The 13752-nt window shown below is 42.5% G+C and overlaps 1 protein-coding gene across 3 annotated transcripts in view; it reads right to left on the bottom strand.

Moving 5' to 3' along the window:
* The window catches only part of MAF (MAF bZIP transcription factor), a 194075-nt gene that overhangs the window by 173758 nt on the left and 6565 nt on the right, over nucleotides 1-13752 (bottom strand). For all 3 annotated transcript variants that reach the window (XR_010346638.1, XM_064386775.1, XM_064386774.1), the window contains exon 2: nucleotides 7890-7955. Coding sequence is in view for 2 of the 3 variants with exons in the window: in XM_064386775.1 (XP_064242845.1) it covers nucleotides 7922-7955 (34 nt within the window). In the remaining variant the exon portion in view is untranslated. The remainder of the gene's footprint in view (nucleotides 1-7889; nucleotides 7956-13752) is intronic.

Below are 13752 nucleotides of genomic sequence, written 5' to 3'. Positions count from 1 at the left end.
TGAAGAGGCAAAAAATTTGGAGACACTTGATTGCCTGATCCCAATTAAATTTTAAAGAAATAGTAAAGCGACACACATTGGCTGAATAGCTGAGCTCCAAGGAGCACTGCAAATTACTCCTGCTGGCTGTGCAGCGGGGCTAGACCCTCCCAGGACTTCTTTGCTAGAATGAACATTTGACAATTGTCAGCAAGCTTTAATATAAAACCAAACTAAACAAAAGAAAACAAAACAAAACAAAAAACAGCCAAGGATGGTTCTCAAGCATTATTATTTTCATTGCAGAAAAAAATAGCTCATGGGAGAGTAGGGGGCAAGATCAGACTCAGCATTTCAGCTGGTTCTGTAACTCAGGAAGTAAAACCTGCCACAATTGTTGACAAAGAGAGAAAAAAAGGAAAGTTTTACACTAAATGGAGCAGTCAGAGGGAAAGAGGGAAACACAGGTTGGAGCAGCATTTCTGACTGATCTCAGATGGTTTTCTGAAAACAGGTGTAAGACAGACCCTGTGTTACTCACTCAGGACTCCAAAGGCAAACAAGAAAGACGGGGAAAGGTAATAGGAAAAAAAACCCAAACTAGTGGGGGGGAAAAAAAAAAGTCTGTTTAGAGCTTTTGCTCCCCTCAAAGCCTGACATTGGTCTCGCCTCTGCAGCAGCTCACAATGCAGGGAGGGAATGCAGAGTCTCCCACTCCCTGCTCCAGAGCCCCAGGCTGTGGCTCCAGCCAGCCCCGGGCATTGCAGGGGCTGAGGGAGAAAGTCTCCAGCTCCCAAATTCCACCCCTGGGCCCGATCCTGCATTCTTTGCACACCCAAGTCCTGCAAAAACAATGGGATTTTAGGATGTGCGGGAAATGCTGAAGCGAGCTGGCATGTGTTAGCTGCTGATGGATTACATTAATATGAATATTTGTCTGTAGGGGACAAACACTTTTGAGAAGTGAGCGCAACATTATGAGCAAAACATCAGCAATAATAACAAAAAAGGATAGAGAGAAGCATCATTGATGTAAACCATGAAATAAATAATATATGTCAACTTTTATGTTTCTTGCCTTTGATCTGGGTACAGCTGACATTAAGTCCAGGAACTGATACCTTTTTAGCTGAGAAGACACAAGATGTCAAGTTATATTTTTTAGTGCAAGGCCAACACATGAAAACAAAGCTAAAGGAGTCAAAGAAGTGAGCATAACAAAAAACACAGAGATTATCTCTTGTCATGGGAAAGAAAATGATGGGAGTTTCCATGGAAGCTGAGTGGTTAATATAATGCTGTCTTCACTTTGCCATTCTCTCCTTATTAGAATATAATTTGGGTCCAAGTAATACGGAAAGAGTTTGTTCCTGTGCACAGCAAGGGAGTGCCATGGGTAGAGCTTCTGCAGAATGAGGACTACAAATGTACTTACGAGCTTATTCCTCATTCCGTGCCTGCCTCTTGTTTTAACTCTCTTGTAAAGACGTTTGAAAGTGGAAGCTGTTTGGAAGCGCACATAAAAGCATCCATTAAAAGGCATTACATTACAACTCCATTGGATCCTGCCCAAGTGATCCAGAGGTAAGCTGGAGCATCACCACAGATCCCAGGGAGGTTAGTCCTGCCTTGACTATGGTGGCACCAAGTAAATCTGGACTTTGTTTTACTTTCTTGCTTGCTTTACACTAGCACCAGCCCTCTGGTATGGGATTAAGCCCAGAGTCTCTCCATCAGCTCCCCCATGATCCTGAGCATTTACACCAGATAACAGGAAGCAGAATTTGGCCCTAGGTGTCTATCTGGAGCTGAAATTGGGTTAGTAGGTTGTTCCTATCCACACTTACAGCTGTTGCTGGCTAAAACCACAGCCAGAAGATTGCAGAAACGCAGAAGTGCCACCTCTGATTTTCTCCTCTTTAAAACGTGCACTCCTTCCCAGGGAAATTGTCCTTCCTCTGGGACACTCAGGATGTGCTGCCATGCCCCCCTCTCGTTTACAGCCTGGGCCCGTTAAGATTTCCAGGCCTTCACACCCCCTTTCCTAATTTAGTCTGGGTCTGAATCTTGGTGCCTGCTCCGGGCTGTGCTGCCGCAGAAGGGCCGGGGAGCGCGGCTGTGCCGTCAATAACCCGGCACAAAGGCCCTGCACAACGCCGAGCCGAGATTTAATTACCTATCACCGCTAACAAAAGCTCTCTTTATTTTGATTAACTTTGAGGGAACAAGGTTCCCCACCATCAGAGTATGTTTAAGTAATTATGCCGTACAGACTAATGTGCCTGAAAACACAAAAAGAGGGGGAATAGGGAGAGGGGAGAGAAGAAAGGGAAGACATGAGCTCAGCCTTACTTCCCAATTTAAACTAGGAATGACCTCAGGGTCAATTTTTCAGAGTATCTCAGATCAATTCAATTCTCACCTCCGCTGCCTACCTGCTAGCAAATGAACTTACTGTGCCTTCCAATAGACAGAAATGACTAAAAGGAAATCGCATTTAGCTGCATCTGAATAACCATGGTTATTAGATGATGCGTGCAGAGGAAAAATTACCATTTCCCTTCTCCTTCTCCTCCTTGTGATTGTCATTCTCACCTCACTGGTGATTAAGATGTAGGATGCTCTCGCAGATTGTTAATTAGGTGTTAATATCTGCAAGGGGCCACAGCAAGCTCCTACACCTGAGGTCATTTCTCAGAAGTCAGGCTGTCTCCGGTGACAATACCTGTAATTCCCATAGCTAGTTTGATTCCCACTCAACAGCTGGAGCTAGTGTTTCTTTCATGTCTGGTTTCATTTCCTATCTGAAATTATATGAGTGCTAATATCTTTATTATCTTTCCCATAGAAGTGCAATGCTGGAGCATGGCACAGCGTGTTGTTCATAGGCTTTCTTTTATTTTTCCTTTTTTTTTTTTTTTTCTCACGGCATTTTCAAAACATTTCAAGCAAAAATCTTTATAGTTAGCAAATTTACAGCTGAGGACTCCATTATGGTTCGGGAGGGGTAGAAGGTAGGAGGGAAACAATAATAATTTGGGGATGGAAGAAAAGAAAAGCTGCACAACTGCTGAATGATAATGGCTCGAACCTTGGGAAAAAAAGGTAATGGCAGGAAGGGGAGGAATTACAAGGACAGTGTGACCTCTGCATGCCTTGCAGGTGCACAGGAGCTATTCTGTACATAGAGGTGTTAAAGATATAATGTCTTTAAGAGAGAAATGGGGCACATAACTGATTTTGCCTGCATTTTGGCACACTCAAAATCAGGGTAAAGTTATGTATGATTCAGAAAATGACCAGCTCCCAAAGCACCTGATCTTTGTAATCTTGGCCCAGTGCACTCAGGGGAATAAATTCCCATCCCAGTAGAAATAGTGCGTGGGAACCGGACAACACCAGTGATTTCTCATCCCAGAGTATGAAGTAAGGTAAATGACAAGTACTTCAATAAACCAGTTTTCATTAAAGGGCTTCAAGGAACATTACAGCTATTTTTTAACTCCCACAAAAGCCTAGAAGGTAAGAATTAATTATCTAGGTTTATAACTGTGTAAACTGAGATATAAAGAGATCAACGGTAACAGACCTTTAGAAGAAACCTCAGATAACAAGTTTAAAGTGCTTCAGTATTTTGCTGAATCTAGAATCAAATAAGTGGGTCAAAGTCTCACAAGTGAGTCAGACTGTGACTCCCAACTCCCGTTTTCTTCACTCTCTAAACATTGTGACTATATGTGGAGCCTGAGAAGTAATTTTATATGTGGGATGTTAAATCAGTACTTTTCCTGTCTCATCAATCTCCTGTATTTTGGTACAGTGTGAATCGTTTGGTAAGTGGCACAAATTAGAAAACCCAGGAGAGATGTTAAAAATATTACTTTTTTTTCTTTTTTTTAGCACTTAAAATCCTTTATTAGAACTAAACAACAGCAAGAACTACATCATCAGAAAATATTTTAGAGCTTATTTTAAACACAGGGAAAAGTATTAAATTGACTTTCCTGGGAATTTTAGGGGAGTAAAAGCTGTTACATATAGCATATAATATACTTTCTCTTCACTCATAAAGATTTGAGACATTTTCATACTTCAAATTCATAGGAATGAGCTAGAAAAGCATTTGAGACATCGTAAAATACTGCTTTTTATAAACACTCAAGAACTTATTTTTTACCTATGCAAAATGATCTGTAAACTGTACTAAACATGTCTGGGGAGAGGAAAGGGAGGGGGCAAGGTTACTCTGAATTTTTTAATCAAGAATAACATATTGCATCCCATTTGATAAAAAAAGATTCTCATTTAGGCTTAATACAGCACATCTGCTTGAAAAATACATACAAGGCTCCCATTGACTGCTTTGGGAAGTTTGCCAATAATATTTCATGGAAGTTATCTTGATATCAGCCTCAGAAAATAAAGACATTTTACAGGGAGTGTTAATTCAACAACGTAAAGTTAAAAATAACTTGCTCATGCACAAAGAAATTTGATTGTTTTTACAGTTCTTAGCTTTAATTTTCAATTTTATCAGATGTACAGTCTAGGAAGAAAAACAAGATCTAATTTGCAGTGAAGTTGGGTAGTTTGATATCACAGGCCATGGCCAGGAAAAGAAAAATGATGTCATGAACAGACAGACTCAACTGCAAATCAAAAATACACGTGAATAGTATGAGAATGCAAAAGGTCTTGCACAAAACACAAATCTCTTTTAAAAATGCATGTGCAAATGCAGGAATAGCAGTGAAAAGTAAGTAAATGTGTATTTTCAGCGTGCCATGATTTCCCCTGTGTGAAAAGTCTTAGAGGCAAACTGGAAAAGGAACAGAAAATACATTTCTGTTCTTTACTGCTCCTTGTTCTCCCCTTAGTTTAGGTCTCATCCATATGGGGAAATTAGGAAATAAACTATACTGCAGTGCTAGTCATTGCCTGGGTGGACACTCCTGCTCTAGAATAAGAGTGGATTTTCCTGGCTAATTTATTTTATTTTGAAAGCAGCTTAGCTGTACTAGGGAATGGGAAAATCCACCCTTACTCCCAAATAAGAACATCCATCCCGAGAATTCACAGCTCAGCTACATACATACAAGTTCAGATTTTGCTTTTTAACATACAACCTCCCCTACAGATATTCCATTGTGGTGGAAGTGCAGGCCCCAGGAATTAAAGGGTGATTTTACCAAAGGCTTCAGTGGGGCCAGAAGCCCACCCAGGGTCTCTTCTCTCACCTGGGATGTAGGTAGAATGCAATTTAGATCCCAGGGTCCATCATTGCCTCATCCTGCCCTTGGAGCTCTGAAAAAGTCCTTCCGACCCTCTTTGAGAACTGAAACATTGTTACACACAGCAATAAAAAAAAAAAAACCAACAGATTTTTTCTTGCCCTTTTTAAGAAAAAACCTGGCTACATTTTTTATGTCAGAAGTAAATTCTACTTTCCAACATCATCATGCTGATCAGGAAATACAGGGATATTTTATTCTTATTGGTTCCCTGACATTGGAGGATGGAAAAGCCTTTCTGCATCAAATAAAATACACTGAAGCACAGTGAAACACCTGGGGGTATGTATGTATTGTAAGGGATGTTAGCTGGTGCTGCTGGGAGCTGGAATAAGGCAAAGCACAGCCCTTGGAAAATAACAGTTGCTTTGTAAAACACCACAATGGACTCTTAGTGGTATTTTATGGGGTAACAACTAATTTTGTTGCTGGTATAAGAGTGCATATCATAAACACAAAATTCATCCTGCAGCGCTTACTCTGAAAGCTGTCAGAAGTGGGAGGACATGGAGTGACACCAGTACTGGCCTCCACCACCCCTGCTGCTGCCTGACCTGCCAGGGACATCATGGTGAGAACCTCTTAACCAGCAACCACCAAATATTCCTGTCACAGTCATTAAATAAATGGCCCTTAAAATCCTTAAAGCTTGCCAGAAATAACATAATTCCTTCAAAGGAGCCAAGTTAGTAAGTCAGACCATGGAGACTACTGTCCACTACTATAAATGTACAGTCTTAAATTCCCCCAACCAAGCCACCTCCATGAATATCAAGTGAGCTCTCCTCCAGACAGCGTGGAGGATCGGAGTTTTCATATCTAAGCATATTATTCCTAATATCACAGAGACACTTCCCTGAATTGTCCTTCTCCTGCCCAAATTCCCCATCTGACCAGATGTCTTTCTCTCTCTTGCTTTCACCTGTCAATCATGTTCACAGCTGAAATTTGATTTCTCTCCCAACAGTAACCTTAGATGAAATATTACCATAGGGGTCAGAACTGCCTGAACCTTGCTGTAAAAGTTTGTTAACTCTTCCAAGACCCAAGAGCTATTTGCTTAAAACTAACAGATTTTGCTCCTGGTTGTTTTGTTGGGATTTTTTTTGTCTATAATATGTGACAATATAACCACAAAATACTGAGGGAAGACATGAGGAATTGTCCCAGAGAACAGCAGGCTAAGCAAGTGTTGAGATCACAAGTGTCAATAAGGGAAAAATATTTCCTTTTTTATTATATGGATAAAAATAATAAATATCACTACTTTATATAAATCTAATAGTCACATATATGAATTACAGGAAGCATGGCAGATTTTCCTATGGGATTATTGAAATTAGAAATATTTCCCTAAGAGCAAGTTGATGACACAAGTGCTGCACCTTTGCAATTAAAATACACACTTCATGTTTTTACTTCAGCTGATAGCAAGTTGGCTCTGTTCTTGCAAAAAAAATCATATTGCACTCTTAAGTTTTCACAAAAAAAACCTCAAGTGGTCTTGCTTCCCTCTCATTTACAGTGGTGAAAAACAGAAAAAAAAATGCAGTGCAGGCAAAACCCTATCCAGGGTGTTCCTCAGGGAAGTAAAAGGAGCATCAGGCTTAAAATGAAGGTCCTGGAGTGCTCCTTAAGAAATCTATTCCTACAGCCCATACACCATCAAAAACTCCTCTCAGTTCCATTTAATGTACAGGCTACAGCACCAATTACATCCTCAGCATCCTCACTTAAATTTTAAATAATAAATCTGTTACTTAAATTTATTTTCAAAATTAACAAATAAATCTATAATTTTAATTTATTATTTACATTTATTTTAAAAGATCAAAAATAAATCTATTATTTAAACAAGCTTAATTCCATGAGCTAATAAAATTCAGCTGTTTCTAACAGCACTTAAGCATTGATCAAAGCGTGGCAGGCTGTAGGGCAGGCTGTGTTCTTAACTAAAATAGGAGGTTTCATAAAAAAATTCACACAGGAATCTGTCATTGCAACCTTGGTGCTCATTTAACCCACTTAGTATTTTTATAGTCAAGGTCAATAAAAGTCAGATTCCACAGAAAAAAAAATAAAGTGCCTGTTTGAGTCTAGCAGGGGAAGGGATTGAAAGTTTTAATTCCCACATTTTCATTAGCAGCATATTTTTTAGTCAATGTTGACAGATTGAATGAACACGAATTTCCAGAGGAAAGCAGTGCTGTGAATTAAACTCTATTGTAATTTGTAAGTACTGAAGTCATCTAAGACAGACTCATGATTTTCATCAAGATCTGAGGGAGATCTTCAGAAGACCCATCCTTAATCCCCATAGCTGATGTCTGAACGCTAGCATTTGAAGAAAAAGAAAGAAAACATTTGCAAAGGATTATATATGAGGTGTGGGACACGAGAGAGCTGCCTGGCTGACAAAAGTACAAAGCCCCATCATTGCAAGTGGTTCTTGTAGGCACCTGAAATCAGCCTCACCCAAAAGCCCAGGAAGCTGCACCACAGCCTGTCACCGCTCCCCAGGGCTGAGCAAAAAGCACCATCTTAGCAGCAGAAAACAAAGCAGTGAAATTACCACCCCTGCTGAAATATGGCAAATTGCTAATGAAAAGGAAAACATACCTTTTATTTTTGACCTCAGGTAACAGGGATTTTCACATCACCGTTGTAGATGATTCTCTCGGGTACCTAATTTAGTAAATATATTAAAATAAACTATTATTAAAAGGAATATTTAACATCATAAAGCCTGTCTGCTGTGCCACTATGGTACAGAATAGGACCTTTTATATGCAAATCCTAAATTAAATTTAGAAAGTCTCTTATACTGTTTATTAACTCTGGCTGAGTGAAGAAGAAATGAACACAGTTTGAAGTGAAACATTTCTAGCTCACACATCTAGTATTTACTTCACATTAATAACAGGAGATTCTTACTGACAAATTACCTTAACAACACGTATTTTTTGCCTCCCCAGTGAATATCAGTTTCTAATATCTGAAAGTGTGTAGCTTTCTGTATTTCTTTCTTAATGATTGTTATTAGCTGCACTAATGTAATTGGCAAAATAATAATCAATTTTTGTACACACTCCATTATTTTCAAGACAGTAGTTTAATAACAAAAGCAGAGCTGTCATTTCCCCCTGCAGTTACTCACACTGTACAAATTCATCCTGTCAACACATATTTAAAACCTAATTTAAAAAAAAATCAACATAGAGTGAATCTTTGTACAATAAGTGAGATAGGTCAGTGAGTCAATCCACATTTCTTAAATATGGATATTTTGTTGTGTCCCTTACAATCAGCTTTCTCTCCCTGAGTGTGCATGCACAGACACACACATATATTTCCTGTGAAGCGCCTGCAGGAATGCTTGAGCTCCGTGCATTTATTGTAACCATGCAGCATAATCAGAGCAAGAATAAACCACAAGCCCGATCGACTTGAATTAAAAAAAAAGGCAAGACAAACTATAGGCACTTTTCCAGCATTTTGATTCCAGATTAGCTCTGCAGCTCTGAAAACAAAAGTGGACGGCACATTTAGAGCCAGCTGAATGATCCCTGTCCCACATCCCACCCAAAGCCCCCCACTCAAAAGAACCCACCCCCTCTTTGAAAGGACCCCACACGCCACTGAAAGACATGCTGCCTTCTTGTTTTGGTTTGATTTTTTCTTTCAGGTTTGGAGTTTGTTGTTTTGGTTTTTTTTTGTTTTTTTTTTGAGAAAGGGGACGGTGCTTAGATAAATGCAATACTTGGCACCTGGCCCAGGATCTCTAAAAGCGAATGACTCCTGTGGACCTTTGGTGTCATTTTTCCCAGGACGACCTCTCCTTTCATGCCAATCGGTTAATTCATCCTGTTATTAATGCAGGGGGCTGAGAGGAACAGGTACTCAAGCCTCACACCTGAGGAGCATCTAGAAACTGATGTGGTCAGCCTGCTTTCAGTCTTTGCTGTGGCCATCCCTGCCCTAAACCCACAACCATTCCCAGCACAGCACACCTGGAACACCAACCCTCTTCCACCGACAAGGTGCATTGCTTCACTCAGCAGCTTTATTTAACTATCAGTTTATTAATAAGGAAGGAGTCAAAGACAGTAAGAGAGCGTGAAGGCAACCAGAGACACTAAGCTGATTTATTAATTTAAGAAGCCTGATCACTTTCCTTCATTTTATCTGACAGAGTTGGTGTAAGACAGTTATACTTCAATAAGTTCTCTACACTATACTGTGCTATTTTAAAAGGATTTCACAATAAAGGAAGCTGAAAGACTGTGCACAGTCTGGAGACCGTATCTGGTGTGACATGAATATAGTATTTTAACCAGATTTAATCTTACAGTATTCCCTCCTCTACAATGACTTTGCAGGAGGAAACCCTACGGAAAGGAAAATCTGTTCATCCCACACCACAGAACACTGAATCGCATTGCAGACTCCGGCAGCTCTTCCTACATATTAAAATGCTTTCATCAGGGAGTTTGGAAGCAGTCGAGTTGGGGGGAAGGGGTAGGAAAGGAAAAAAACATACTAGGTCTTTTTTGGTTCAATTTTGGGATAATTTTTATTATCACGGCTCTCAGTGCTTGAGGGAGCAAGGGCTGTTTGCAGTGGAGACACCTCAGCTTTGGAAGACAATTCCAACACCCTGATCCCATCCCCTTCAGCAGTGACATCCCACTGCCAAGGCCTTGGCAAGAAGTTTTGTTTCAAAACTGGAGAAGCAGGGCTCAGGCTGCACGAAAGGGAATCTGCCTGCTTTCTTAGAGAAGAGGGCTTTAAGCTTAATCATATACACATTCCGAGGCACATCCACACAGACTTGTGAAACCCAGCCTCGGCAAACGCCGTTCCCCGCACTTCAGATTCTTTAAAAGCCATGAAATGTAAATCCTGCCTGCTCCCATTCCTGCTCCCTGCAGAGAACTCGAAGCCTGATCCAAAAATTCATTTTAAAACATCCCTTTGGTTGCCTTTGGGTTTAGATTTGTCTCTGGGTGCACACAGGTATGAAGGAAAATGAAAGGAAGAAAAGGGGGAAAATTCAAGAACTAGGGAAAAAAAAGGAAAAAATAGAAAAAGGAAAGGAAAAATAAGAAAGAAAAAGAATGAGAGAGAAAAAGGAAAAAAAAGAAAAAGGGAAAGGGAAAGGGAAAGGGAAAGGGAAAGGGAAAGGGAAAGGGAAAGGGAAAGGGAAAGAAAAAAGGGGAAGAGAAGGGAAAATAAAAAGAAAAGGAATGAGAAAAAGAAAAAGAAAAAGAAAAAGAAAAAGAAAAAGAAAAAGAAAAAGAAAAAGAAAAAGAAAAAGAAAAAGAAAAAGAAAAAGAAAAAGAAAAAGAAAAAAGAAAAATTGCAAATACTGTGACCAAAGCCGAGGGAAGTGCTCTGTGGACATACCTAGGGCCGGGCGGCCCGTGGGAGCCGCCGGGTGACAACCGGAGCTCCGCTCTGGATGCGCGGCCAGACGGATCCATAGTTCCGCCCTGACTCCCCTTTTGTTGCAGGGATGGGATTTAGAGAGAAACAAACAAGAAACAAACAAACAGCGGATGCGGCCTCACCTTCCCGCCCCTCCCGGGCGGCGGGGCCTGCCCCCCGCACCTGGCTGAGGTGGGACCCGCGGCGGGCGGCCCTGCAGCCCTCGGGACCGGGGCCGGGGGCTGGGACCGGGGCCAGGGACTGGCCTGGGACAGGGACTAGGACTATAGCGGGGACAGGGCTGTGCGCGGGAGCTGTGCGGGGGCCGGGGGCTGTGCCGGGAACAGGGCTGTGCCCGAGGTCAGAGCTGTGCCTGGGCCGGGGGCTGTGCCCGGCTGTGCCCCTGGACGCGGCGGCCTGGCCGGGCCGGGCTCCGGGCAGCCCCCGAGGGGGCCCGGCCGCCCCCCAAGCGACCCCGCCGGCCGCCGGTGCCGTGAGGGACGGGAGGGGCTGCATCCCTGCACAGGCAGCCCCGGCCCGGGGCGTTCAGGAGCTGCTGGAAGCAGGGCGGTGAAAATCCGTGCCAGGAGCCTCCCCAGGGCTGCTGCTCGCACGGCCGAGGCAGGTGCTGGGCTGGCGGCAGGGAGGTAAAGGCGTGTGGGCTCTCAGCTCTGCCGACACCCCGCTGTCCCCACACCCTGCAGCCTTTCGGCGACACCCAGATTTGATGGAAACCCCAAGGACTGAAGGTCCGGGAGACGCCAGAGCCTTCGCTGGAACAGGGTGTTGAGGTTCAACGCCTCCGTGCACAGCCATCGGCATCTCTGCTGTATCAGGACAAGCTGGGGCAGCATTGCTCAGGACTGTGGGTCTTTATGAATTAACAATTGAGAGCAGCACCCAGGGACACTCCAACCTCTACCCCCGCTGGAAACTTGAGGACACTGCTCGATTTGTTGTTTACTGGGGATTTTTTTTCTGCACGGAGGAGAAACACCAGTTCTAGAAAACTTCTGCTCTCGCTTTGATTCCTTCCATGTAAGACGTTGTATTGAGATGCATTACAAAACAATGACATTTATTAATTAAAAAAAAAAAAGAGAAAATCATGTCACAAAGTCCACAGGGCTTCAAAACAAGCAAGGAGAGAGGCAGGGCAAGTTCTGCCCTCATCACTCACTGCACCACGATTACAGGCCTGCACACTTCACTGTGCGTCGCAAGTGACACAGTTTTGAAAGCCAGAATTTGGAGGGAAAAAAGTGGGTGCAGCAATAGTGAACGAAAATGATCATTTCAGAGAGCGCTGAAATACAGGCAGCGTGCATCGAGGGCACTGAGATGTTGTCACACTCTGCTGGGTCAACCCGATACGGTGATAGATAGCTCGGGATGGAGCTGCCTGTCTGCCAACTACAGCCTCGCAGATCCCTGGCCTCTTGCTTTTCACTTGATAACTTAAGTCACATCCTGGACTATTTTTGCATTGTGTTGGCTTAGAGCTCACAAATCTGAATGCACTCAGCCCTCAGAGTGACAAATGTTATTCTCGGTCCTCCCCCGCAATTTCAGGCAGTCAAGAATTAGATGCAGCAGAGTGTACAGTATTTTAATCTATTGATTTGTACCTGCTGTGCCCAAAAAAATTCATTAGAGGAGCCTTAAAATTATGAAGTGGTTCAGTGCTCAGCTCCCTCCCGAAAAGGCGAGTTCTTTCCTGGCCGCTCACCTCTGCCACGTTCTGGGGTGTGCTATATCATGTTATTCATACTGAGACCTGTACTTAAAGCAGAGATCTGAAGCATTTGGTTACAGACAGAGTGTGAGTGTGTTGTGTGTGTGTTCAAGCAGGATTCGTTTTTGTCGGGGCTGAGCAAACAAAATCTATCCTACTCTCCATAGCTACCCCCGGAATGCCCAAGCCTCACGGCAGCCGCTCACAACACAGCGATTCGCAAAGAGAGAGGGAGAAAAGTGTATTCAAAAAAACCTTAATTCCTAACATTGAAGTATGTAGGATTTTTTTTTTTTCCTGCATGAAATTTTAAATTCAGCCATCTGAACAGGTGTCAGAAACAGTGGGTCCATTTAGCTCCTCTGATGATCGGAGTAATAAATATAGAGGATTTCCTTTCAACACAGCACATGCTGAAATGACACCAATGTAGTTCTGGCATCTGAGCAGATAATTCTGATATATGCATCATTTCCTCCCTAAATCCAGGAAGCAGCTACACTCTCTATCTGATATTAGTATATTATGTCAAATAGAAATTGGTATTAAAATTATGAATGATTCTAGATCAAGAACTTCCTACACACTACGCAGAGGGAGGGGGAGGAAACAGCTGCATAAAAGCTTTCGGAAGGGAAAAGAAAAAAAGAGCTGGGAAAGTTCATTTTTTAAACTAAAAATTTGCTGCCATGTTTCGCGTGGGGGGAGTTTTCAAGTGACATTTTGATTCAGCGCTGGAGTTTTTGTTTTAAAAGGGTGATGAAGACTTTCTAATAAATAGAAGCTCTCCCCGCTCAGTTTGCAAACGGGCACTTCTCGCTGCATGCCTAGGGAGAAATAATTCAGGAAATAAATATGCACTGGTGTGACTGGGATATTTCCCTGCCTTCTCCCGTCTTTTTTTTTTAGGATTCAGTCCAGGATGACATTTTTTCAAGCAGGGAAAATGCTGAAGCAAAACCAAAAAAATACTCTTGGCCTCTGCTCAGCAGAAGCCTGGAGGCAGGGCAGGAGAGGGTTATGTTTTGTTTTAGGGGGTGGAAATAAAAGAAGCTTGGGGACAAGGTGGGCTGGGGAGGGAGGAGGGGGCTGAGCCTCAGTGCACACCATTTCCCAGCCAGCAAAGGGCTGCTGTCCACGCACGTATCTCCCGGCACTGGTCACATGAAAGTTCTTTGTAATGTAGTTAATAAATGGAAAGGCACTATAGGACTATGGAAAAAATAGGATGTTGTTAGTGATGAGCAGATTAAGACCACACACACCTTTTGACACCCAATTGCCTGGCTCGGGCAGCATTCCACCCTCTTTTTACCTGTG

This window comes from Passer domesticus, chromosome 12, assembly GCF_036417665.1.
Source record: "Passer domesticus isolate bPasDom1 chromosome 12, bPasDom1.hap1, whole genome shotgun sequence".
NCBI lineage: Eukaryota > Metazoa > Chordata > Aves > Passeriformes > Passeridae > Passer > Passer domesticus.
This window is presented reverse-complemented; position numbering and strand designations above follow the sequence as displayed.